This window comes from Acartia tonsa, chromosome 2 (genome assembly GCF_053477335.1).
Source record: "Acartia tonsa isolate MP-2025a chromosome 2, ASM5347733v1, whole genome shotgun sequence".
In the NCBI taxonomy this organism is placed as follows: domain Eukaryota; kingdom Metazoa; phylum Arthropoda; class Copepoda; order Calanoida; family Acartiidae; genus Acartia; species Acartia tonsa.
Genome location: NC_137261.1, coordinates 53354053 through 53381758, shown reverse-complemented (window position 1 = coordinate 53381758; position 27706 = coordinate 53354053). Strand labels below are relative to the sequence as shown.

The 27706-nt window shown below is 31.9% G+C and overlaps 1 protein-coding gene across 1 annotated transcript in view; it reads left to right on the top strand.

The window, feature by feature from the left end:
• Nucleotides 1–27706, top strand: part of LOC145312169 (neural cell adhesion molecule 1-like) — an 85658-nt gene that overhangs the window by 42618 nt on the left and 15334 nt on the right. The window contains exons 4-6 of the mRNA XM_080151356.1: nucleotides 18462–18545; nucleotides 23402–23479; nucleotides 26535–26639. Coding sequence (XP_080007482.1) covers nucleotides 18462–18545; nucleotides 23402–23479; nucleotides 26535–26639 — 267 coding nt within the window. The remainder of the gene's footprint in view (nucleotides 1–18461; nucleotides 18546–23401; nucleotides 23480–26534; nucleotides 26640–27706) is intronic.

Sequence of the window (27706 nt, the reverse complement as noted above, 5' to 3'; positions counted from 1 at the left end):
TAGATAGTCCAAGATTGAAACTCTGCTGGATAGTAGTATATGCTTCGCCAGTTGTGGTTCTAAGCATAAAGGTTTCAAATTCTGATCTTGAGAGGTTACATAACTCCTGAGCAGTGTTCATCTCTGATAGGTAATCAGTAATGTAGGGTGGTTTACCATCTCCTTTGAAGCAATGCTTGAGAGGGAAGGTTCCATTGGCTAACTTAAGCTTTTGATCGTTGCTTAGGGTGCTCTTACTTGCATAGCTGCTTGGTGGTTTAATTCCAGTTTGGTTGGTGAAGTTACTGAAGTGTCGTTGAGTGCGTTTGTCATTCTCCACTTGTACAATACGCTGGGCTTCTAACTCAACTTCACGTCTTTGTTCCTCTTTGTATTCCCTCATACTCTGTGTGTAGTTGGTACAGAAGTTCCTCATCATTTCTGAGTCCACACGTAGGTTGGGGTTACAGAGTCTTATTGTATCCAGGAATTGTGGGAACAGGAAATTTCCCAGAGGATCTGCTAGTGTTGCTCTAACATATCGATCTCTGATCAGTGCGTCTGGTGAGTCCTCTCGCATGGGTATGGATCTTACAGATTCCCTGTCTGGTTCTGGCGTCTTGGTTCTCTCACCATTCTGTTCTGGTTCCTCCTGGTTGGGCATTGGTTCCTCTCTTCGTGTATCATCTCCTGCAGAAGCTGCATCAGCTGACGGAGTTCTTCTTCCAGGCGTCGTCGAGCGTCCTCGACGTGGAGTGTTCGCCTTTTCAGCGTTGTCATCTTTCTTACTTTTATTAAATAATGGCATTACAGCTAGCTTAAAGCTTTTAAACTTTCTATGAGTTCTTTAAAGAAGCTTATGAGATGTTGTACTATTTTAGGATTTAAATAGCAGAGGTACAAGAAGAAACCGACTAATGCGCTTAACGTTAAAACAATCAGGAATTGTTTACAATAACAAATTTTTCTTTTAAAATTGTTAAATATAGATGAGTATGTATTGTCTACTTCACCTACAGTTGTTTCTACGTCGTGAATGCTTGCGTGTGAGCTTGGAATCTTATTCTGGAGTGTGCGCTAATGCACTCTTAACCTTAATTAAGCTCAACTGTAGAAACACTTTTACTTAGAATTATTCTGTATTTGCTTACAAAGCTAATGTGGGTTAGTTAGCTATACAAATTAGCTATAAGGTTAGATTGTTAAAGTTTGCAGCGAAGTTAATTTGGGTATGCTAATATACTATCACAAATTAACTGTTATTTGCTTAGGCGTCGACTTTTCCTAGCAAATGTTATTGTTGAGAAAAAAAACAGCAATTTATAATCCTTGTTGAATTCTTACTTCACTCTAAGGATATGTAGCTTACAATCTGCTTATTCCTGTAAGGCTTTATGAATATAACTTACTAAGGTTCACTCCCAAAGGATCGTCTATATTCTAATAGTATTGCAACTGTTTTGCCTGAATATCAAAGATCTCGCACCCAATACTTATAGTTGTATTAGGGTATGCCTACCAATCCTACTAAGTATTATTCGCGAATTATTACGGGGCTTCACTTGTGATTTCAATCCTTATAACTATATTATTGAGACTCAATTTAGATTATCCTATATATATGAATATAATCAGTCTGTTTTCAAGGTTATTATAGACCGGATGTGCTCTACTTAATTAGTGAGAACACAATATTCTATGTGTCTTACTGAAGTGTGATATCCTACGCAAGGTGATCAATCTATACGCTGGAAGTTGTCAATCAAACTCTTTAAAGTAGACTACAAGGTTGGTGTTATTGCTTGGTCAAATATTATTGAAAATCAAATTAGCTGAATTAGTGCACTTTTTTTTCTAAAAAGGTAACAATTTTAGATTATAAAGACTATGAACTATATGTACACACTTTATTTTACTTGGTTATAGATTTTATACTAATAATCCTAAGTAAAATTAAATTTTCTCAATGGTATAAAAGAAAATATTCTTTCTTTGTTTTAATCCGGATGTTTTATAAAGACAGTAGAGTACTTCCAATATTACTTGCTACTTCTTTTAGAGACGTCCCAAGACTCCCAAGATAGGCTGCTGCAACCTTTTGCTGCGTTTGGTTGCTAGAACTTTGTCTCTTATAAGTGTGCTTTTAAATTACATATAGGGCTTAGGTTGTTGACTATACTTTTAAATCACTAATATTCACTATCACTAATGATTGATGGTTTATAACTCTTCTCAAGTTGTCTGTTGAATTCTGGCGGCACATGAAATAGAAATTTTAGCATTAGCAAAGCAAGTAAAAATTTAGTTTTCATGTCCTACTTATTGTTGAGTGAACTGTTTATTGTATCTATGTATGTGTTTGTAAGGAACATACAAACAAAAGATTTTCTAAGTTAAGATTGAATTAAAAACTTTCTAAGTCAAAATAAAATAGAATCACTCTAAGTCCAAAGTTGGAAAATTTTGACTAAGTCCAAAAAGTTTCTAATGAAATTATTCTAAGTACAAAATCAATAAATTTTGGCCTAGGAAAAAAAATCAAAAATTATCTTAAGTACAAAAAGTTAGCAAATTTTGACTAAGTCAAAAAGATTTTTTTTTTTTTGAAATTATACCAAGTACAAAATTAGTGAATTTTGACTAAGTCCAAAAATCTTTCAATGAAATCATGCTAAGTACAAAAATAGTGGAATTTTCTTGAGACAAAAGAAATAGAATTACTCTAAGTCCAGACGTGGAATATTTTGTCCGAGATGAAATTTCCTAACAGTTCATTCACAAAGCTACTTTAGAGATTGCCTATAAGTCAAAAGAAGTAGAATCACTCTAAGTCCACTATTGGAATATTTTGACTAAATGCAAATCTCGCTAAGTTAAGGATTTTAAAATTATAAAGTATTAGAGTGTTAGAATTATCCTTCACCAAAAGAAGTAGAATCTCTCTAAGTCCATAATTGGAATATTTTGGCTAAGACAAAAATACTCTAAGACAAAATTTTCTTTTAAGTGTGGAAAATGAAATTTGTTAATCTAGTTGGAAAAATCGTAATTATTACAAGTCCGAAATTTTGGTAAATTTCCAACCAAGTTCACAATTTCATAAAAATTACTATAAGTCCAGAAATTCGAGATTCTCTCTGTAACAAAAGAAATAGAAACGGTGCTAAGTCCAAAAGTGGAATATTTTGCTCAGAGTCTCAGGAATTATTTCTCTGATTGCATACAGCAATTTGTCTACACTTATATCATTCCAACCGATCGATGTTGAGAATATCTTTGAGACTTTGAAATATTTTGTTTAACTCAAAAATTTTTTTTTGGAGGCTATGGTTATTTTGATACATCCGCGTATAAATCAGAATTGCATTAAGAATATAAGTCCTAGGCATGTATAAGTAAGTGCAAATCTCAGAAAATCGGTTCTAACGGCACCAAAGTATTAGTACAGTTTAACTTGAGTATAAATGCTACAAGTTTGTAATAATCTTTTGGCCCTTTACTACGACTCAAGAGTACTAACTGCTTTCGGCATATTGTTTCAGAAACATGGCTCCAAAGACAATATGTATCCCAACTAACAGCGTTTCCCGTGTTCTATAGGATTTGCTCCTAAGTTTTCATTTAATAAGGCAGTTCAAAATGGTCCTTTACAAATAGTATTTTGATAGCTTATAAATGAAAAGTTACTCCATGCTTGATTCTTAATAAGTTCTGGTTTAAGTATCAAAGATTCAAGTATTTCAACACTTAGAGAACTTTCGAATAAGTAAAAATCATACTAAGTCCGAAGATTTATATATATACTCCGCCACCTAGCACAACTCCCAAATTTCAAAATTCTGACTAAGTCCAGAAATCAAAATTTTGCACCTAGCTCAATCATAGATTATTCCAACCCAAGTGTTTTACTAAAGAGAGGCGGACATGGAGGTGCCGGTGTGCTGGTATTCTCTAGGGCCTCTAGAGTGTCAACCAGTGTGAGTGTCCTTATAGGGCGGCGACCAATGGCCACAAATATGCTAGCATTCTCTAGGGCCTCTAGAGTGTCAGCTAGTGCAACTGCTCGTACACGAGGCTCTCAATTGCATTTGTGTCGTGCCTTTCAGTCCCTATCTCTTCAAACGCCTCATAGTCCTAACCTTGCTCTCAAATAGTATCACAGGTTTTGGTAAATCCGATTTTGCCATAGCTACAATTATTCGATTTTGGTAAAAATACCTGCCTTAGGCGGTTCGGGTACGGTAAGGAAAAAAAGAAAAAAAATTTATGAAGTAAAATTTTTTCTAAGATACAACCGGTAAGTTGCACCATTGTGTGTGCGAATGGGGCGTTTGTCCATATTTAGGTATGGAGACCGCTCTTCTATGAGTACTACTAAAACCTAATTTTAATGCAATACACATAGACATTCTCATCGTCGGTTCGCTTATTTAGAATGCTTAACCCTCTATTCCCACAAGTATAATACGAATTTGGTTGAGCTGGTGGAAGCTCAACAAAAGACCCACGCGAAGTATTATGTTGCTTTAACCTAAGAATAAATGGTTGGTTTTGATATTCGATCAGAATCATATAAGTATATTAAGTATTAAGGAAGGAAAATGTTTTTATAAAGTGTATTTATATCACAAGTGCATAAGTTAAGTATGGAAATATTTACAGGATAAGTGTTAAAATTATAAGTAGAGTAGGACAGAAATGTGCCCTAAGTCCCAAGCAGTGAATTGTGCTAAGTGTTAGAGTTCTAACATAAGGCCTGAGCTCAATTCATGCTAAGTACTAAGGGGCCTAAATTTAAACTACAATGCATGCCAAACAACTAAGTCATTACCTTTTTAAAGCCAGAAAGAGAAGTTGATGGTAGGAGAGTTAGTAAATAACTGAATAAATTCAAGAGGTACATGCTATAACATTAGCTCTGGACCAGGATTTTAGTGTTTGTCTGTGCAATTAAATATCTGTGTGTTAATATGTGACGTAAATCAGGCATAGTTGTAGGCATACATATATGTACTGGTTGTTTATATGATTACATTAACTATAAACATAATATCTTTAATAAACATATACTATTAGCAAATCACATACAGATTACCATGAATAGGCTTTCGTTACCCATATATGGTGTCATATAGGTAGAAACAGGCCTATGAATGCATAAATTGATACAAATAATGCCTTGGGCCTAGCTAAAGTAATTGTGTCTTGCCCCTGAGTGCTACTAGTTAATTGCAGGGCACGTGTCAATCAAAGGTTCATAATATGATCTATATAGTGTTGATTTTATATCAAGCATAGATAGATAGTTGTGGATGCGAAGCATTTCTGTAAAAGTCTCATATGTACGTTCAAAGAATTTGAAAATTGAGGATCGCATCTCCAAGAGGGCGAGAACTGGCTCTATTCCAGCGGATTTTAATCGGTTTTGAAGCTATACAAAACATTTTACCTTAGTACCTACTATTGCAGTCAAAAAAGTAAATCTTATTTTTTAAAGGAGGACCGTGCTCAGCAAACTTTACTTATTCATCTTACTTGATCATATTTGAAATTATAACTGCTGCCTACCAGTCATACAACTTTTGCGCAATTCTGAACTTGAAAAAAATGCAAAATTATTGTGTTTTCATGGCCTTATTTAATTATTTACTTGTATTTTTTTTTTGGTGTACTGTACATTAAAGTTAGAGTATTACACAAATATTTTGAAAATTATGTATGAAGATAGCAACAATGGAATGTAAATCAAAGAGAGAGGGGACAATAAGCTGTTTATTACACTAGTACCCAAAGTTTATAATAACGTTTTCATATTCGTTGGATTAATAACTTGAGTGAATTTTGATTGATTGGTTTATTAAATTGAGTGTTCAAGCGTTTCAACTAATGATTGTAATATAAAGGGGTAACTTTTTATATCATCATTGGGGATGTACATCAATTTATCGGCAATTGTGTTATTCCTTTAGATACATGGTTATAAATTATGATGTTTCTCAATGTTTTAAACACGTTCGCTCCTTTGTTGGCTTTAAAGCTTTGGTATATTTATCTAATTTTGATTTCTAACATGCTGTTTATAAACTTTTTCACCAAAAAATTAATCTACAGAAGGAATAAAATGTGTTTATCATAACTGGGAAGCATATGAATTATTGTCTATTGTCTAACAGATTTACAGTATAGATTATATACAGACAACTACTTTCGTTTTTCAGAGACCTCTTTCGTCTGCTTCTAAATTATTTTCTGCTACTTGGCTCTGTTAATATAAGCGACACAATTGGTTAATTTTCAATGACTCAATAGAAAGGTTGCACAAGACGGTTGCGATGGGGAGATACAGTTATTTAACCCTTGCTCCCTCTAGTGTTTTACTCAAATCATTGTCTTATCACATAAGATCACGAAGGAAAAGTTTGCCTGGCTTACAAGGGACCAATTTGCTTGAAATTTGTGTATTGTATGTACTATAACAATGTGCTTTGATAATTAGTTTTAAAAGTTTTATAACATATTTAAACATAAATTGAAAAGAAAGATATAAATATACTCAGTGTTTTCTATGATTTGGATAAGTTTTATAAAATAATCATCTTTTATACACATATTCGTAAATATTAGCAAAATTTACAACAACAAAAAACTAATATCTATAGTTATCTTTTTGTCTAAAAAGTATTTCTTTGACCCTGATCCAGGGTGGGGTGGAGCCTCCAAATAATTTATATTACGGGGGAGAGGGTTTTAAACCTAAAATTAATTTTACCGCCGTAGCACTGTTATTTACCGTTAAAAACGGCGATAGTGGTATCAAACTTTGAAACGTAAAATAAGTCAGTGTGGGAGGGGACATTGGGCTGTTTAGTACGCTAGTTTTATTATAGCGTTCTCTTATTCGTTGGCCTAGCAACATTTGGGACTTTTATTTAATTTTGATTGGTTATTTTATTAACTTGAGTGCTCACACGTTTTAATCACTAATTGTATTCTAATAAAGGGGTAATTTTCTGTATATTCATTGGGGAGTAACACTAATTTATCGGCCATTGTCGTATCCCTTAAGATCCTTGAAAATAAGTAACGATTTGCAAGATTTCTTATCCCCAATCTCGTACTGGGCTTAGCTAAAACTCTCAAGTGATTTATTCCATGAAAAAAAAGAAACAATTCAACTAGAAAATCTTCAGAAGATATATGAGTTTTTACTTTTTACATTAGAAAATGAAAATTGTGTAATAAAACTTGGATTTTTTTCATAATCAAAACAGATCAGCCAAATGGCAAAAAAATTCATCATAGCTGTAAATTTATTATTAAAAACTTTGAGCCAGAAGTTTCTTTAAATCATTCATCATTTTGAAATAAATTTTATTTTGATTTTGAGGAAAATAGCCCATTTAGCAACATTTTGTACCATTAATAATGATTATTTTTGTACCAATAATAAACATTATTAAGACAAAAATGATATTTATTCATTATCCTATTACTTCCAAATGTACTAATAATGTTAAATTAGTCAGTAAGCATTAGTAAAATACAACTAAAGGAGGGGGGGCCGGGGGGGGGCGGGGGCATTGGGCTGTTTTATTACACTAGTCCCCATAGTCTTTAAATAATGTTTTCCTATTCGTTGGCCTGATAACATTGGGAACTTATAATGAATTTTGGTTGTCTGGTTAGTTTAGTAGAGTGTCTAAATGTTTCAACCACTAATTGTAATCTACAGAAGGGGTAAATTTGTATAATCAATTTATCGGCCATTGTCTTATCTCTTTAGATCCCTGAATTAATACAACTGGTGTTTTTAATTGTAAAATTGTTTTTTTTTATTTCTTATACCTGACTAGAAGCTGTTAATAGTTCCCATAAAAATTACGTCATATAACTGGCCTACCATTGGTCATTTGTATTGTATGACTTCATTTTTTTATAGGCACTATAAACAGCTTCACCTGACTTTCTGGTAGCACTATTATATAATTATCTATTCTTTGTTCTTTCTTCAAAAAAGAAATTCATGACGTGAATTGTCCTTTTTGTAAAGAGATTAACTTTTAAGTTCTCTTATTGCAAATAAATTTGTATTTGCAACCAGGAACTCAAACCAATTCTAGAGAAGCTCTTTTACAGCATGATTACAGAGTAAAATCAGGATGAATGGGGAAAAGATTCTGCTGTAATTTTATGACATAAAAGATCCTTGGAACTGATGAGTAGAAACTGATTAAATAATTAAATTGAGTAAGTGCTTTCAACTTTTAAAGAAAAGTTGTGTGTGTGAGTGAATTTGAGTGTGCATGTGTGTAAGGGGATCTGTGCAGTTCTTTCAGTAACAAAGGCAGTGTCAGGTAGCTAATTTCCAATTGAGAAACTGCGTAGAATAACTGCATTGAAAAATGTCATTTTTTGTGGTAAATCATTTTACATTAAGGATTGAAAATCTAATAATATTAGCTGGATTAGAACCTTTTTCTTAACCGTACTGAAAAATCATATTGTAGACAACTTCCCACGAATAATAAGATAAAAATCATAAAATGAATACCAGTTTTGTCATCCCGGCCATTTGGCCCCTCGGGTCTAAACAAAACTGGTTTAAATCTTATAATATTTTATTTTAATTTTGGCGAAAAGCTGTCTATAATACGATGCAAAAAAAAACTTAAATCGTTTTTATCTAAAGACATTAAGAAACAAAATATTTATTAGTTACATTTTCAAATTTTTTTAATTCCTTTAGCTAATTACCCAATAAAACTAAAAACTATATACAAACATACAAAAAATGTGCAAAGGCCTATTCCTTGCACCTTTATTGTGTGTGCACTTGAATTCTAATTGTCAATTACCTTTTCCAACTTGTCCACAACATTTTATCCACATACCACAGTCAGGGATAAAGGCATCCACTGAATGAAAAAAATTCTGCAAGAAAAAACATTTTTAGCATTCTATATTGATAAAACTTCGTAGAGATCTCTATACAACTACAGCCATGTTTAAAACCGGCCATTTAAACTTTCATAAAATTTCAAATTTTATTGAATATCTACCAAAAATCGAATAATTTTTTTTAATTTTTCGCCAAACTTATTATTCTTTTAACCTGCCTAAAAGAGAATTGACTTTAATTGTTCAAAAAGAATGAAAATATCTATCAAATGAGTTCTAAGTATTTACAGTACATCATTGTTTTCAGGCAAATTTAAACGGCTACTTTTGCTGCAATTTTTAAATGAAAACTTTGAATCTTAGCATTGAATTTAAAAATTTTATATCATTTGCTGTTGGAGCTACATTCTACTGGCAATTGTTATTGTGGTCTAACTTTTTGAAAAATCCACAGCTGGTTTTCAGTAGAGCTGACCAAACACAGGTTGCTAAATAAATGAGTAAAGAAAGTCAAAGTTGACTTTGTTTAAATCAGAGCTCTCAAAGTTAAAAAGTCCCCTAATCTCCCCCTTCCTATGACTAGAGTGAAAATCCCACTTTTAAAACAAGTCAATGTTTAATATACATACAAAATTGAATAAAAAATACTAAAGTCACCAATTTGACAACTGCTATAAAAGGAAAATCAATTCTTGACATTAATTTTGACATTTACACTATTTTCATTTCATTTCCATTCATTTATTTTCAAAGAAAGAATTTATACAAAAACTTTTCTTTTTTGAATTTTCCATTGAAAAGCTACGTTACAAGTTTGTTGTGTTGGTTAGACTATTAATAAGCTAAAATCCTATAGTTCAACGATTAAAGTAAAAGAATAGAGTGGGAAGGGTTTAAATAACTGTATCAGTGGAAAACTCAGCCTCGTGGATCCTTTGGGTCAGCCAATAGCGTCGGGAATATTAACACAGCTAAGTCCCTACAAAAGAGCAGAAAGCAATTTGCTAGCAGACGAAAAAGGTCCCAAACACTGGATCCAAGTAGATATCTTGATTTACACATTAATAATTCAATGATTTTTTAATATCTTCAGAATTTCCCTCAAGTGTTAGGCCTTGATATACATGAATTTTTTCCTCTTACTCAAAAAGAGAAATTTTGATTTCATTCAAGCAAATGTCTAAAAAAAATGTGCCTAAAAAAAGAGTTAGATAGATAGTCTAAAAGAAAGGATGAAGAAGTGTGAAAGAGATAAAAGTAATCACTTTATCAGCTTCTGATCAAATTAATGGGATTCATTTTTGGGATGGATAGTTGCATCCCATGCCACAGGCAGGAAGCAATATTCACGGATATTCAATTGACAAATATTGTAAGATTAAAACCAGTTTTGGTAGCCCCGAGGTAACTGGTATTCATTTAACATTTTTATTTTAATATGTGTGTAAAATTGTCTGTAATAGGATGCTATACATGATTTTTCAGTATGGCTGAGAACCTTCTATAATTCAGCGGATATTAATCGGTTTCAAAGCATACTGTAAATATATTATTATAAAGGGATTAGTAGCTTTCACAATATGGCATAAAGTTGTGAGTAGGATTCCAGTCAAATGCGCTTATTAGGTTAAACTGTTTATAAATATGCGTTAAATTATACTATGCGTTTGGTCAATATTAAGAAGAGTTAGACATAATAATCTTACTCACAACTTTATGCAATTATGTGAAAGCTACTATTCCCTTTATAGAGCGATGATGAATAAGAAGTTTAAACTTACACTAGACTCAAGATATAATGTATTTCATGGGTTTGTTTCTGGAAATAGCCTTAAACCATCTTATGGCATATATGAAGCTTTTCCCTCTTTTTTTAGAATAATTGTACATGCTTATGGACAAACACCTTTTCTCTTGGATTTTCCGCAAATTAAGGAAATAACTTTTGCAGTATGGAGATTCTTACAAATACTTTAAAACAAGAATGAAAATTTACAACAACAGAAAAGTAGACGAAAATATAGGTTTTTTAGATAAGATCTATGTAAAAATTAGATGTACCTGCCTCAAAATACATGGGTCTAAAGGGAAAAGCTAGAAAGTGTCATGTGCGACGTCATAAAAATACGTCTATTGTTTATTTCTTTTTTAGCGGTTTCCTTGCCCACTTCTCCTCTTATCCCTACTTTTTAGAAGTATTCTTATGACGTCACACATGACATTTTCAAGTGCTTCTCTTAAAGATTAAACTATTAAACTTTTGTTTTTGAAGATTTAAAAAGCACGTCTGTCATTAAAGAAAATACATGTAAACTAGAATCTTAAAATAATTCATAATTCAATTTACATATGCAAGTGTTAGTATGAGTTGTAGAGTTACTACACTATAATGACTATGCATATTCCCATCCATTTTTCACATATTAAAACAATAACTTTCAGAAAATAGATATTTTATTATCTTTAGACAAGGACATGAACCATTCAAAGTAACTCACCAAATATATGCACAAACTTGAAATCTAAAAGAATATTTACTTGATGAACAACATTAATTTACCTTCATATTTCTGTCTGTGTCATTCAAATAATAAATTAATAATTCTGTCAAAAAATCCTTTTAAACTTGTGAATACAGCAATAGTAATTTAACGCATTGTATTATAGACAGGTTTCTGTTGATATTTAAATGAAAAAGTTTAAAATCTAAGCCAATTTTGTTAGCACCGAGAGGCCGAAGTATTAATTTTAGGATTTTTATTTAAATATTCGTAGAAAATTGTCTTTAATACACTGCTATACATGACTTTTCAGTATTGCTGAGAACCTGTTTTAATCCAGAAGATTTCAATTGGTTTCGCCATACTGGAAAAGGCAAACTAGATTTTCTTCAGTCCCCTTCCCCTACTTAATTTTACTTTAAATAGTGAGTGTACTATTTTTTTATTGGGGGGAGGGGGGGGGGGATCTATGAAGCTCTTTATAGTGCCTTTAAAAAAAAAGTGAAAAAATTAAAAAAAAACTTTGGTCGTTACATCTTAAATGACGTCATATTAGAATAATTTTGACGTCATTTGGTATTATTATATTTATCTCATTTTTTACATAGTCACTATAAAAAGCTTCAAATCCATGCATGCGCCTAGATAAAAGTATATAAATCATAGCAAGCAAAAATAAACCTTTTTGACTTTTACTTGACAAAATAAAAATATGTTTGTTCATATAAAATGTTGACAAAAGCTAAATATATTTTATTATTTTGTGTCAAGAATTATTTGGATAGAATTCCAAGTACTTGAGAGTTGCAACTGCATTATTTACATGTAGCTTATATTTATTCTGTTTTCATTTGTCCTTGTTATGTTTATGTTCTCAACTTTATTTTTCTCGTATTCATTCGAATCCGGTGGATAGGAACCGGTTCTCATCCATACGAAAAAACTATGTCTAGCATCGTATTATATCCAGCTTTCTACGAATATAAAAATGTACAATCAAAAGATTAAAACCAGTTTTTTTAGCCTGTGCCTCCGGCACCTCGGGGCTAAAAAAACTATTTTTAATCTTTTAATTGTACATTCCATATCCGCGGAAAGCCGTTTATAATACGATGCGAGACATAACTATTCTATTTTTCCTTTTGACTACTGGATTGTTCTAGGGGACATTTCATTAAATAGGCGGAGTTGGGAGCAGGTACTAAACCTCCAACTACTTAGAATTTATTTTTAGGAAGAAGAAATGAAATTTGAGGGGTAGATTGTAATATTTTACTGATGATTATTTTCTTTTCTAAAAAAATATTTTACACACCTACCTAGGACATATTTAAAGCTTTCCTGGAAAAAAAATTCAGCTTGTCATGTGGTAAGCTGGATCTTGCCTTTTAATTCTATCTCTATTGCCCATATAATTTTACCTATTTTTTTATTGTTTATTATATTAATGGATATAGAATTAATGTACGTGGATATTATAGTAGGAGAAAAATTATCTTCAATTTAGGTTGTTATCATGGACATCATTTATTGATCAGTTCTTTCATCCAGAAGGAGGAGAGAGGATTGTGTAAAGAGAGTAGATGGGTTGTATCGTTATTTTAAGCCAGCTAGGAATTTCACTTTATAAGAGTGCATGATAATCTGGTGTAAGTAATTGTAAATCCATTATTAAATTTGCTTTTTGTTTATATCTTTTTTCTTTGCCTATTTTAACCTTTATATCTATCTAATTCCAATATATAATATATATGGCTTCTTTCTTATTTCAATCTAATTCTCGCCTATACCTATATCTTTCTTTCTTTGCCTCTACTTTTCTAATTCAGTAATGCATACAAGATTGCCAAGCCATTGTTTCAAGATTTGTACACTTTTCATATTTTATAAAAAAAACTGTACTCTAGAATGTTTTAAATGGTTGCGTTTTCTTATTTATTATTGCTTTTCGACTTAGAAAGATGGAAGCAAAATTAAGTTTCTTCAGAAAAAAATATTCCTTAATAAATTCTGTGTACAAAATTTGGAAATAAATGTTGAAATTCGTTGAGATTCCATCAATCTACACATACACATAGTGCATTTTTCGATCATTTCTAGTGTCATTTTCTTATAGTTAAATCACATTACTATAGAGGACCTTTTCAAGCTGGAGTATTACTGTAAATAAGCACTCTAAAGGGCTATAAGAACCGTCATTTTATCAGATTTCCATCCTTTTTCCATCAGTTATCGGAATTATCACAAGTTTTGCTTCTAGAGGGGATAATCTGCCATTGACTTTATTTCACCTGGGGGATTTTTTTTCAATTTTTAAATGTTTGAATTTAAAGTGCAGTACAAAACACTATACAAAATTAAATAAAACTAATGATAAATTACACATTAAAGAAAGGTATATAAGAGTGACTTTCAATTGGTTATCCTTATTCGGAACACCTGCCATAGGTGTTCAAAATGGCCAGACTGATGTAATGCTTGAATAGTTTCCTAATAAATTTTGCGTCGATTGTGAATAATATATCTTTTTGACAGTAAGTAATATATCTTTAAAACAGTTAGGGAGTTGAATCCATTTTTATAGAAGCAGAAATATAATCTATGATTATGGTTTGGACCCTCTAAAACTGTAATCTACCTTTCCACTTTCCCCTCTCTTGGTGAAGATATCTTCAACGCCGATACGATTTTTGAAATGTAAGATTCTACTTTCCCCTCTCTTGGTGAAGATATCTTCAACGCCGATACGATTTTTGAAATGTAAGATTCCACTTTCCCCTCTCTTGGTGAAGATATCTCCAACGCCGATACGATTTTTGAAATTTAAGATTCCACTTTTGCCTCTCTTGGTGAAGATATCTTCAACAAGAGAGACAAAAGTGGAATCTTATATTTCAAAAATCGTATCGGCGTTGAAGATATCTTCATCAAGAGAGGGGAAAGTGAAAGGGTAGATTACAGTTTTAGAGGGTCCAAACCATAATCATAGATTATATTTCTGCTTCTATAAAAATGGATTCAACTCCCTAACTGTAAAAGTTAGAAATTCAAAACTTCAATAATTGTGACCAATTAAAGTTCATACATTTTTTTCAGTAAATTTAAATGAAAATTTATTGTGGATTGTAAACATTTGAAAAGTTATTTGATTATATCTCAAAATTGGCAAAACAAGCGCAATGAATAGTTACAGAACATAAAAATAAACTAACAGATATTTAAAATTGAATGACATGACCCTATTATATATTAATTGTTAAAACTAAAACGTAAATCATTTGTATACAAGACTGTTTCATTTACTAGAAATCGTCAAGATTAATTACATATATAAATCATTACAGCGTTATCCTCTTAGAAAATTTTTTTTAAATTTTATACAACCCCCCTCCCCCCCCCCCCCCCCGTTCACCGACGAACAACTATTTTAGGTTAGGTTAGGTTTTAGGCTAGGGAGCCGAGCGCTGCGGCTAGGCAGGCAAGGGGGCCGAGCGCTGCGGCTAGGCAAAAAATTGAGAAAAAAAATTTCTAAGAGGATAATACCATCATTACTGCCAGAGGTATATATTCAAGCAATTCATAAAATAGTTTACTCAAATTTGATAATATCTTTTTTAAACAGCAGCTTTAAGCCTCTAGCAGCTAAGTTGAGAAAAGTAAATATTATGAAATATGCTTTTGTCTGCAAGAAAAGGTTTAAGGGTGAAGCAAGCTTTTCTTCTACTATGCATCCCTCTAATTTAGATCAATTTAATACAAAAAGAAAAAAGAAATGCGCCATAGACAAAAAAATAAAAGAATGAAAATATTAAAATATTAACTAATTGATGCACTAGTTTTAAAATCATTGAAAGAACGTGTCCTTACTTTTGCGATTTTTCTTTAACCCATCCGTGACGAGCTCTCAAAGTTCAAAATTTAAGTTTTATGTTTAGTTTTTAATCACCGAGGTTCAACAAAAGAAATTCTTTCAATAATTACTCAACAAAATTTAAAAAATAGGGTGTAAAATTAAAGATCTTACTATTTTTGTTCATAATGGCAATTTTCTTCATTTTTTATGTTGCGTTTTAGTACCTTAAAAACAACTTAATTTTTTTTTTTACTTCAAAAATAAGAGGTCTACAAAAAAACCGATTGCATATCTAAATTTTATGGACCATTTTACATCTACTACTTACTAAAAGCACCGACTACCTATTTTTTTTAAATCACAAGAGTTAGGACATGTTTTTTAGCTCTTGTTTAGTCTACCCATTATTAGAAATACCTACCTATACCTTTGTGCCGACAGCTGCAGATGAATTATTTCACCACATTAGTAAGATTTCCTTTGAAAAACTCCAACATCAAGAGAAACAACAAAATCCACTTTCAAATCCGTAGAAAATATGTGGGAAATTTATTTTTTCTTCCCAAAATATATTATATTGTACAGTGGAGAATTTGGATAAACTGGTTTCTACTTTTGTGGCTGTGTCTTAGTTCAAACCTATGAAGTAAATTTAAGGCCTATTGATAAAATACAACATTATAATGTAAAAATTACACTTTTTCCTTAATCAAAAATCTATTTCTTTCTATCTTTTCTTTTTAATCCTTTATATGTAGTTTTGTAAGTCATTCTTTTACCAACTCAAGAGTTACAAAGGAAAATGAATTGTCAATCAAACAACAGATCTATAGTATAGATGTTTATAAAGATAACTACCTCCCTTACTTTTTCAATGACATTTTCGTCTACTACCAAAATGTTTTATGCTACTTGGCTGTGTAAAAAAAGCGACATCATTGGTTGATTTTCAAAGACCCAATTAAGGGTTGGCACTATAAGGACACTGCGATGGGGAGATACAGTTATTTAACTCCTTCCCCCTGTAGTGTTTTACTTTAATTATCAAAAAAGTAATTAAAGGTTTATTCAAATTCCCCACCTTGATATAATATTATAATCTTTTCTTTCTTTTTCTGCGAATGATGTCATAAAATCCACTGAAATGAATACAAATATATAACTCTAAGAACAAATAACAGAACGAAAAAAGATTTTACTTGATTTATTCATTTTTCATTAGGAAAAAAATATTTTTGTTAGTCAAAGATTCTAATGGTCTTGTAACTCTTTAATTTATTTTCCAGTATGGCTTCGAAACCGATATGTATCTGCTGAATAAAAACCGGTTCTCAGCAACACTGAAAAATCATGTATAGTATCATATCACAGACATTTTTTTCATGAGTATTGAATAAAAAAAATCTTAAAATTGATACCAGTTTTTTGGTCCGGGCCCTGGGCACCCCGGGTCTAACAAATTTGGTTTAATCAAATATTTTTAAAATTATAATATCAACGGAAAGCTGTCTCTAATACGATACGATAGATAACTATTTCTTGATAGTTTAGCTAGGGTTCTATTTTATTACCTATTACTCCAAATGACTCTAAATTGATAATCTTGAAAATGACCTTTAGAAAGATAAACCTGACCTTAACATGAAAGTACTGAATACGTCCAGAGTACATATTAGGAAACTCTATGTTTAACTAATTACATTTAAACTTTTGTGCATATTTTATCACAAGAACAAACTTGAAGGCAAAACCTTCTAAACCTCGACGAAGCCCAATCTGTCCCACTTTTGAGCAAGACGATTCCCTTTTCTCCCATCTCTTTTGAAGAGATTTTCTCCCCCCCCCCCTTCCCTTTTTCTTTTCCCTTTATTTAACGTCATATAGGAATCGTCTTGCTCAAAAGTGGGACAGATTGGGCTTCGTCCTACTAAGCCTCCATTGGAACATACTTTGTGGACTTTAACACTCCTATCAGTCAGGGAGAGAGAAGACATTGGGCTGTTTATTATACTAGTCTCCAAAGTTTTATATTAGCGGTTTTTTTATGCTTTGGCTCAACAACATTTGGTTGGTTCATCAAGTTGAATGTTAATTGCAATCTAAGGAAGGGCAAATTTTGTTGTTCATCACTGGGGATGGATATAAATTTAACGGTCATTGTCGTATCCCTTTAGATTCCTGCCTATCAGTAAAGTGTACTGTTTTATTGTTGATCTATTATTTGTTTCGTATTTTTTTATATACTCCCCCAACTACCTATATTTTTTATTCTTTTTTTTTTGGGGGGGGGGGGGGGTTGCAGAGGTTGTCATGGTGCATATAAAGGGAGTTTACTCAACTTGGATAATTTATATTAGATCTAAACTCATTTAAAATCACATGACAAATTCAACCTGTACATTTTATATCTGTTTTCCTTACCTTATATTAATTTTAAAATACAGTTTTACTTATTAGTGAATGTAATAACTATTAAAATATTTTAATTTACTATACATTAAAATAATTAGAATACGGCTTTAAATTATCATATCATCTTTACTCTAGTCGTATAGGTAACAGATCTATAGTATAGATGTATATACAGACAGCTACGTCCCTTCCTTTTTCAAAGATCTCTTTCGTCTGCTTCTAAATTATTTTCTGCTACTTGCTGTGTTAATAAAAGCGACACCATTGGTTGATTTTCAATGAATCAATAGAAAGGTTGCTCAAGGTGGTAACGATGGGGAGATACAGTTATTTAACCCTTTCTCCCTCTAGTGTTTTACTCTAATGTATAGGTTGAATGTCTATTTACCTATTAAAATATCAAAAACTGCTCACATCTTTTTAATCTTCTTTGAGAGTTTAGAGTGGCTGGTGAACCTTGATATTTGCAGCCTTTAACACTATTCCGAAGGTGGAACTTTGCTTTTAAGTATGTCTAAATATTTCTTTTAGTTGGGTATTTTAATGCCCCCCTCTCCCTGGAATAGTGATTATTATTTGGAGCTCCCCCCCCCCCCCTCCCTAAAAAAAGTGGTGTTCTATACTGTATATTCTGACAAAAGTTATATAAGATTTTAACTTCTTAAATTCAATTTTCTTCATCAAATAACATCAAAATAAAGAAAATTTTAATTAACTTGAATTAACACAAAATAATAAACTTAATACATATTGCATTCATTAGTATTTTTATAAATAAATACTAAAGTTATCATCTCATGATGTATATTTTATTTTAGGTGCACCACCAGACCGGATCACCAGAGTGGAGGCTTTCTATCCAACCTGTCCAGCTCAATGATACTGGCTGGTACTCTTGCCAGGTATATAGTTTATATCCAATCTGTCCAGCTCAATGATACTGGCTGGTACTCTTGCCAGGTATATAGTTTATATCTAATCTGTCCAGCTCAATGATACTGGCTGGTACTCTTGCCAGGTATATAGTTTATATCCAACCTGTCCAGCTCAATGATACTGGCTGGTACTCTTGCCAGGTATATAGTTTCTATCCAACCTGTACAGCTCAATGATACTGGCTGGTACTCTTGCCAGGTATATAGTTTATATCCAACCTGTCCAGCTCAATGATACTGGCTGGTACTATTGCCAGGTATATATTTTATATCCAACTTGTCCAGCTCAATAGTACTGGATGATACTCTTGCCAGGTATATAGTTTATATCTAACCTGTGCAGCTCAATGATATTGACTAGTATTCCTGCCAGGTATTTACATATAGTATAGTTGGCTATTACCTTACCTCGTCAGGGGGGATTTGTAGAGAATGCATCCGCGATAGGATGAGATAATCTAACACCCAAGGATATTAATTAAGTAACATCCAACAGGACCTTTGTCTGATAATTCCTAACTGTACGAGTTGGTAAGAGTTGCGTCTGTTTATGGGCCAAGACGTATCCCTTACTATATCTATTTCTATCACGCACCTGAAATAGCAACAGTAGGAACCATTTTATCGTCTTTAGTTATGACGCTGACCGAGATTCAAACCTATCACCTCCCGAAGGTTGGCTATAGTTGTATGTTGAATGAAAAATGTCAAGAAGCTAAACTCTAGAGTAACTTGAGAAAAAGGGGCGGAGGTGGATACGTTGACAATTAACATTCTCTTTCAGTTTGAAAAAGAAAAAAAATTAGGGGGGTTGGGTATTTTTCACGGATTTCTCTAGGAAAAAATAGTTATTAACCTTACCTATTCTAACCTTGCACTCAGTAAACTTATGTAACATATATTACATAGAGATAAATACATAGAGATTTATGAAAGGATTATTTTGTAAAAAGTTTTTGAATCATTGCAATTTTTATAGACAATCAAAATAGATTTATTGTATTATAAAAAAAAGTTTTCTCTATCAGACAAATTACAATTCAAGAGGGCAAAAAAAGAATAACTTGGCCTATAAAGAATTGCTAGCATTAACTATGGCAATAAAGTTGTCATTTTTGCCAATAATCATAAAAACTTTTGTAATAAGGAATTTGAATGTATATAAGTTTTATTAAGAGGATTTTTATAATTTTTTTTTATTTTAAAACTTTAATTCTAAATGATGGAATACTTCATAAAATATTGTTTCAATATAAGAATTTTATTATGGTTTACATACTTTTATGATTTTATTTTAAGATTTCATTGTTTAATCTTTATAATATAAATACGATAGGTAAGCTTTCTTCTGTATTTTGACAATTTATAATATACTAGCGGCACTTGAGGAGAGGGGAAGTCGAATTTGATAACCCAATTTCTTAAATTAGATTTTAAAAGAAAAAGTAAAAAAAAATCTTTTTGGGGGGTGGAATTTTTTTTTTTGAATCACTAGAAAACAAAAATTTAAACACCTTGATTAAGTCAAGGATGCGCAACTATTTTTAAAATTGTGGTCTAACCCTTAACCCATCTCTCTCTCAGATGGCTTTCAAATTAGATACATCTAGGAGAATAATATCAAGTTTGTAAGAAATCAATTCTATTTCGTAAAGGTTCAAATCTCCTTCTTGTGAACAGTCCACTTGAGCCAAAAAAATGTAAATTCACTCAAGGCCACAAAAAGTGAAATTCAAGTAGAATATGAAACAAGGATAATAACATCAATTAGTAGCATAGCATTGGTAAAATAAAATTTACTAAAACAGTGAGAATATAGTGAGTTAAAACGTACATTTTCATCGGACTTCAAGATCTATATACAAAATTTCTTATATATATCTTTTAAGGAGGGACAGCAAATAGTCCTATGGATAAATGCAGGAGTGACAAACCTAACCTAACCTATTTTAAACCATATTATAAGTTTTTTTAATTGCATAAACCCTTCGGGGGCCTTAATTGTATATTTATATCTTAACCCAACCTAACCTAGCCTGTTTAGAAATACTTATTTTAATTAATATATTGGACACTCCTTTTTTGTCCACTCCATCGTTTGTCCTGTAATTCAGCAAATCATATATGTATTATATCAGCTAAGTAAATAAAACTTTTTCTGAAGGACATACGGACAGAAAATCAGTAAAAGTTAGTGATAGAGTAGCTTCGCTACTAAAATGTTGAATGTCACCCAGGACCACAATTTTACCTCATGTTTTTGATATAAAATTGTAAATAAAAGTAAAAACTAATGTGTTGGGACTATTCGCCTGGGAAATATTCTTGTCCTCAGAGGCAAAGATTTGAAAAGGTAATATTTTCATTCAGACCAATATCATCAGGGAAAAGGAAATTTATTCTAAGAATATATCTACGATGAGAAGAATGAGTAGAATTAGAATATTAAATTTTAGAAGAATATTTCCAGTATGGCTTCAAACCGATTACCATCTGGATCAGAACTGGTTCTCAGCTATACTGAAAAATCATGTATAGCATGGAATTGCAGACAATTTTCCAGAAATATTAAAAAAACATAAAATTAGTTCAGCCCGTGCATTTGACAGCTTATAAAACTAACTGGCTTTAATCTTATAATATTTCAGTTAAATATCCGCGGAATGCTGTCTATAATACGATGCTAAATAACTATTAGCTGTATAAGATACATAAATAGAAAAAAAAACTTGGAACTATTTGAATCAATCATTAGCCACGGATATAGGTAGTTATGGTAAATATAAAAAAATATACAGATATTTACAGGGATATAAAGGGATAATACAGTGGCCAATCAATTGATGTACATCCCCAATGTTAATACACAAAATTACCCCTTCTGTAGTTGAAACTTTAGGACACTCAACTTAATAAAGCAACCAATCAAAATTCATTAAAAGTCCCCAAAGTTGTTAAACCAACGAAAACATTATTATGAAATCCCTGGGGACTAATGTAATAAACAACCCATTGTCCCCTCTCTCTCTCTCTCTCTCTCTCTCTCTCTCTCTCTCTCTCTCTCTCTCTCTCTCTCTCTCTCTCTCTCTCTCTCTCTCTCTTTCTGGATATTTGTCTCTGGTTGAATGTTTATATATGGTCATACTCTTTTACCCCAGAGCTATTGATAAAAACACTTTAAAAGAAAAATAACTTTTATAAAATTTGTTTATGTTGCTAAATTGTGATATATATTTGGTACATTACCTAACTTCTATTACCTCTCGGGGTCGGAGTGACGCTTTGAGAACTGGTTCTTTCCATGTCACCTTCTACATACTCCGGGTCCTTGAATTTGGTGTAAATTATAAGATACTATCGGCTTCGCCCCTAGCCTCTAGGGGCTTTGGTCCAAGAGGTTTGATTAACCTAGTTTTTTTTATATTTTAGAATTCAAAAGAAAAAGAAATTTTTTGGGGGGGAGGGGGGGGGTGGGGGACCCTTATTTTTAATTTTAGTTTTGAAAATAAAAGTCTGTTTTTAGGGGGGATATCTTAATATTTTTTGGGGGTTGGGACACCCAACCCCCAAAGAAGATAGCTTAAAACCATCACAGGACCAGTAGGTACATTCCCTGGAGAGTTGAGCCCAATCGGTTGAGTGGTTACTGATATCTTTAGGCTTTAGCTTCAAACAGACAGACAGAAGGAGAGACAGACATACATCATACTACTTTGTATTATAGATTTCCTAATAGTATACTTTATTACATCATACCTTCTTAATGTAACTCAAATGAGTTTTTGTTGATTTCCATCAAAATTTCCAATATTTTAGATGAGCCTAAGTTTCTTGTAGATTTTTACAAGGGAGAATTATTCTGTATAACAATTTAAGATGGAATGCATAAAAGAACATACATAAAAAAGGATGACAACATCCATAAGTAGCGAAGCACAAAATATATTATGAAATAGACAAACAGACAAAGTGAGTTATAGTGCAGATTCTCTGTTATTATCATAACAAAGGAAAAAAAGAGAGAGAATATGCAAAAACCTATAATCACGAAACATTAAAAAAAAGATTTACATATGTCTTTGAAAGAAAAGCAGCTGAAGAGCTGCTTAAAATAAGTCAGACTACCATAGATATTTTTTTCCTAATTATAGTGTATAATGAAGGGAATTTCGGCAAAAAATTTCAGACGTATATCAGTATCTTTTATAGGAGACGAGAAAATCTGTTGTAAATGTAAAAGTGGCTAAAAAAACAGCTTAAAAGCTGTCCGAACGCTGTGGATGTATTATACTTTATTATGCTGCATATTGATGTTAATTTTGACCAGAAGTTTCAGCCTACTATTTTTTACAGCAGCCGAGAAAATCAGTTGTAAAAAATAAGAGCGCCAAAAAAGCTGCTTAAGAGCAGTCCGATCGATATCAATGTTTTATAGTTGATTAAGCTCCTTAATGATTGGAATGTTGACAAAAGGTTTAAGCCTTGTAACTTGAATAGGAGCCGAGAAAATCATGTTTCCCCCAGGAAGGACGGATGGACATGTCTTCATAGATTCACTACTAAAAAGGGGTATTTTGAGTTATAAGTATTAAAATTGAAAACAAATATTAGACAAAAAATACTAATTTTTAAAACTTGTATCTGACTTGAAAAAAATAACTCTTTCAAATATTTATGAAAAAAATAACTCTTTCAAATATTTACTTTGATTTGAATCAGAATGTTTGTCAGTCCTGTTCTACTTTACATACAAAAAAAATTAACTCATGCTTTAAATTAGTTGTATATTTAACTAACTACTGTATAATTATATTAATTTGTAGGTATCCATCACCCCTCATTTGGAGCACAAAACCTACCTGCATGTGATACAACCATCTACGAAAATTCTAGGACCAAAGGTAAGCTTGCCTGAATAGACAATAGACAAGATACTAGCGGATTCGCCCTTAAAGGCTTTTATCGGCACTTTAGGTGGTTGGCGGTTTCATTCGACAGGGCTGGTAATCTTTTTTGGGGGTGGGGGGGAGTCGACCACTCCCATTTTTAATTTTAGTTTTAAAACGAGAAAAAAAATGGAGTGGTATATTTTTCTGGGGCAATTTCTCTTTGGAGAGTAGTGGTCCTCTCTTTCAGAATAGTTGTTAATCTTCCCAGGACCTATGAGAAGCTACATTGTAAAAGAAAACCATATCAGTTCAGCGCATATATTTTAGAATTTTATTTATTGGTAAAAACAACATTTTAATTTAATAAGATACAAAACAAATAGAAAATTTTGACCCAGATTCAGTTAAATGGCCTACTTTAAAGTCGGCCCAGTAGACAAAATGATATCCAGGATATTTTCCCTTTTTGTCAGTCAGTTTTTCTTCATGAAACAAATTGAGTTTATTGAATAAAACATTTATAGTTGGTGTTTAAACACTCATGCCAAAAAAAATTTCTAGCAGCGTCATGTTCATATCAAAATTAGTAAAAAATACGGTGTAAAAAAACTAATTATTGAACTTTTATTTCATTAAAAATTTTATTTACTTTTTGCTACAGTACTATAAAAAAGTAATATATATATACAAAGTGGAATTATAAAGCTTCAAACTTCAACTAAATTGTTTGGGCGTATATTTCTATTCATCCAGAAAATTTTCTATATGAAATTGAATTTGAAGTATACAGAAAACTATACATATATTTAAATAAACTTTTTGTTAATACCGACACGCCACTCCATAATTAAAAATGTTTGTCAGACCATTTCATAAGGAGAAGTTGTTTTAAATCAAAATTAGACGGCTATAAATTCTTGATAGTACCTCGAACTAATCTACTGTATTATAATTTACTTTATTCGTACATCTACCATAAGATCATACATAAAATAGGTTGGAATTGTTTGTGGAAAATATAAGCGTTTATGAGATTATTTTTGAATATTATCCTGAATATGTTTGTGCTTTGCTTGATGTTGTTGCTATTCTTTTATACAAAATGTAAATAGTTAACTTTTTATGAAAACTGAATAGTTTTTGTAAAGTGAAACTATAAAAATAAGTCTCTTTTTTAGTAATGTTATTGTGTATTATTTTTTGAAGTATTTGTTGCGGAAAAGGATAGTTGGATTTTTTATCGAAGAGAACTTTTTTAATTTAACCTCTTTTTTATAGGCACTATTACGAGCTTCTTGGAGCGTGTCTACTTATGAATATTCGGAAATATTCCCTTTCGTAACATCGCCTCATAAGAAGCGATTCGTCGTATTTTCAAAATTGCTTTTTATAGGTTATTTTGGGTTAGGTTAGAAATAGGAGAAATGCTACGAATATTCTATAGAAGGGAAGGATGACGAGACGGACGGGACCAAAACAAACAAAACATATATTTATTTATATGCATCCTTGCTGAATAAAAACATGTAAACCATTATCTGTATTTGAAAAGATTAACAGTTGTAAATCTCCAACATAAAAGAAACAGACAAGTATATCATTTTCCATGAAAAGGGCAAACATAACTTTTTCTTAAACATATGCGACGCTATTAATAGATATCAAAATAATATCTATCTATAATAAAAAGTAGCTTGATGTCTGTCCGTCCGTCTGTCCGTCTAGCCGCCCGTCCGTCCCTTAAGATCTCGGTAACCACTGAACCGATTGGATTATATTCTTCAGGGAATATACCTACTGGTCCTAGTGGTTGCAGCACCAGAGGTACTTTTTTTTAATTACCTCTTGGGGCAAAGCCCCTAGAGGCTAGGGGCGAAGCCGCTAGTTTCAATCATATAGCGCTAAACTTATAAAGTTAGTAAAGCTTTTTAAATGTATTGGGTTGGTTTTGGGCTTTTTTACTAACCTTCCCTTGCCATCTATTGCGATTCTTTAGTTTTATTCCCTACAAAGTTTAAATAAAAGACAATGATAACAATTGCAACAAAGCTTCGCTTTTTGAAATAAAAAGTAAGGGAAGACAAATGATGTTTTTTGTTGTAGATGTGAATTCTATTAGGTTTAATGGCGTTAAATGTTTCTATAGCAGTAATTTACTATACCAATTTCAACAATAGTATATCTAGTTTTCAATAGCAAAAATATATTATATGTAAGAAGAAACAGTTAGTCTACCGACAATTTTTTATTCTCCTTATTTTTTATTTCTTTTTTGATAACTAGCGGCTACGCCCATAGCATCTAGGGGCTTTGTATTCCAAGGGGCAAAGACAGGCTATGTAAATTGCTTAAAACCACTCCAAGGCTTAAGTTTGAAAATTAAATAGCCAAAAACCATAACAAGACCATGGTAAAGCTTGACATTCTTAGACAACCTAATCGGTTCAGAAGCTATTGAGATCTTAATCTTCTTACATAAAAACCTTGCTACTTTGTATAATAGGATAAGGATAAAATATTTTTTTTTATTTACTCATGAATATAAATGTTCTTGTTTAGTACACTATGTACTATATACAAGTGATCAAACGATTAAATTCATTGGAATGAGAGTTTAATTGTGTTTCTGATTTTCAATACAATACAATTTAAATTCTACAGTATTTTACACATATATATAAAATTAAAAGTACTGATTTCAACCTTATTATATGATTTATGAATATATAAGCTAAAAATAGTAAGGGGAATGCCTTTGCTATCGAAAAGCCTTAAGTTCTAATCAATGTGGTGGTTTTGTACACGTGACCCGGATGACTTCATCCATAGAAGCTTATAATCATTTTCCCACAAAGTTCTAGTCGAGCACATAGCCCAAACCTCTAAATTGTAAATGAGGAGGAGGGAGGGGGTGGGGTAGTTGATCGTTTTGCCTTTAAGTCATTTTAGGTTATAGTGTCATGAATTGCGCTTTAGATAGCCCCGTATGTACTTATGTACAGACAAATATTATAGAAAAGCTTCCTTAAAAAACTTTTACAAACATAATTTTTCTATATATTTATAGGAGAGGTATATAGAAGAGGGTTCTACAATTAACATAACATGCATAATAGAGGCTGGACCATCTACTCTAAATCCTTCTTTTGTTTTCTGGAACTATAATGGAAAGGTAAGAATGGATTCTTTGTTTACAGTTTTTTGCGCGGATGGAAATTTTTTCTGAAGAAAAAATTGTCTACCTAAAAAATCAAAAAAATACATAATATAAATCCTGATTATATGGGCCTTACTTTCATGGAAGTTTTCATCGGTGTTTTATTAATAGTTTTTTTTTAATTGGAGCGTGTTAGAATCGTCCTATCGACAAAAATTTATCCTATGAATCTGTTTTATTTTGGAATACTGTTTCCTATTCCAACAGGGTATAATGCTTTGAGGAAAGCATCTCTTTAATCAAGTCAAGTATTCTGTATTTAAACAGTTTTGCAACAATTTTTTGTTTAGACTTATACATTTATATTCTGATTATGTAGTTTTGATACCCTACAAGTGTTAATTCTATTTTGTCCTTCTATTTCAAAGCTTCATTTTATGTATGGTGTCTTCCTTGTTTTTTTTTGTAGTTTAATTTCTAATGTCAAACTGACTAAAATGATGTATAATATATATACATATTTAGTTTTCGTGGACATTCATGGTTAGACAAATTGTCTAAAAAATCAGCCTTGTTACGTCACAAAAATGAGGGATTATGCATCTCTTTTTTAGGGGTTTTCTTTCCCACTTCTCCTCTCATATCCCTCATTTCTATGACATCACTTGGCGGATTTTTGAGACACTTTGTCCAGCTACTCAAATTCCTATAATATAAAGTTACAATAGTATTTTTTTATCTCTAGCTAAAAATCTCGGAAAATACTAGTTCGAATTTTTGTTATTCTTTTAAGGGAAGCTTTCAAATTATCTTGGAGTGTTTTTTTTATCATTTTTCTAAGGATAGGGACTAGTTTCCATGGAAATTAGGGTTGGGCCGGATACTTTTTTGGCCGGATACCGGATACCGGATATCCAGCTGATTTCTTAACCCGGATATCCGGTTCCGGCCGGATATCTGGCCGACGTTCGATATCAGACAAATTACCGGATATCCGGCCGGATAACCAGATATCCGGCCGGATAACCAGATATCCGGCGTCAAAAATCAGCCGGATATCATGTAACCGGATAAATTTAATA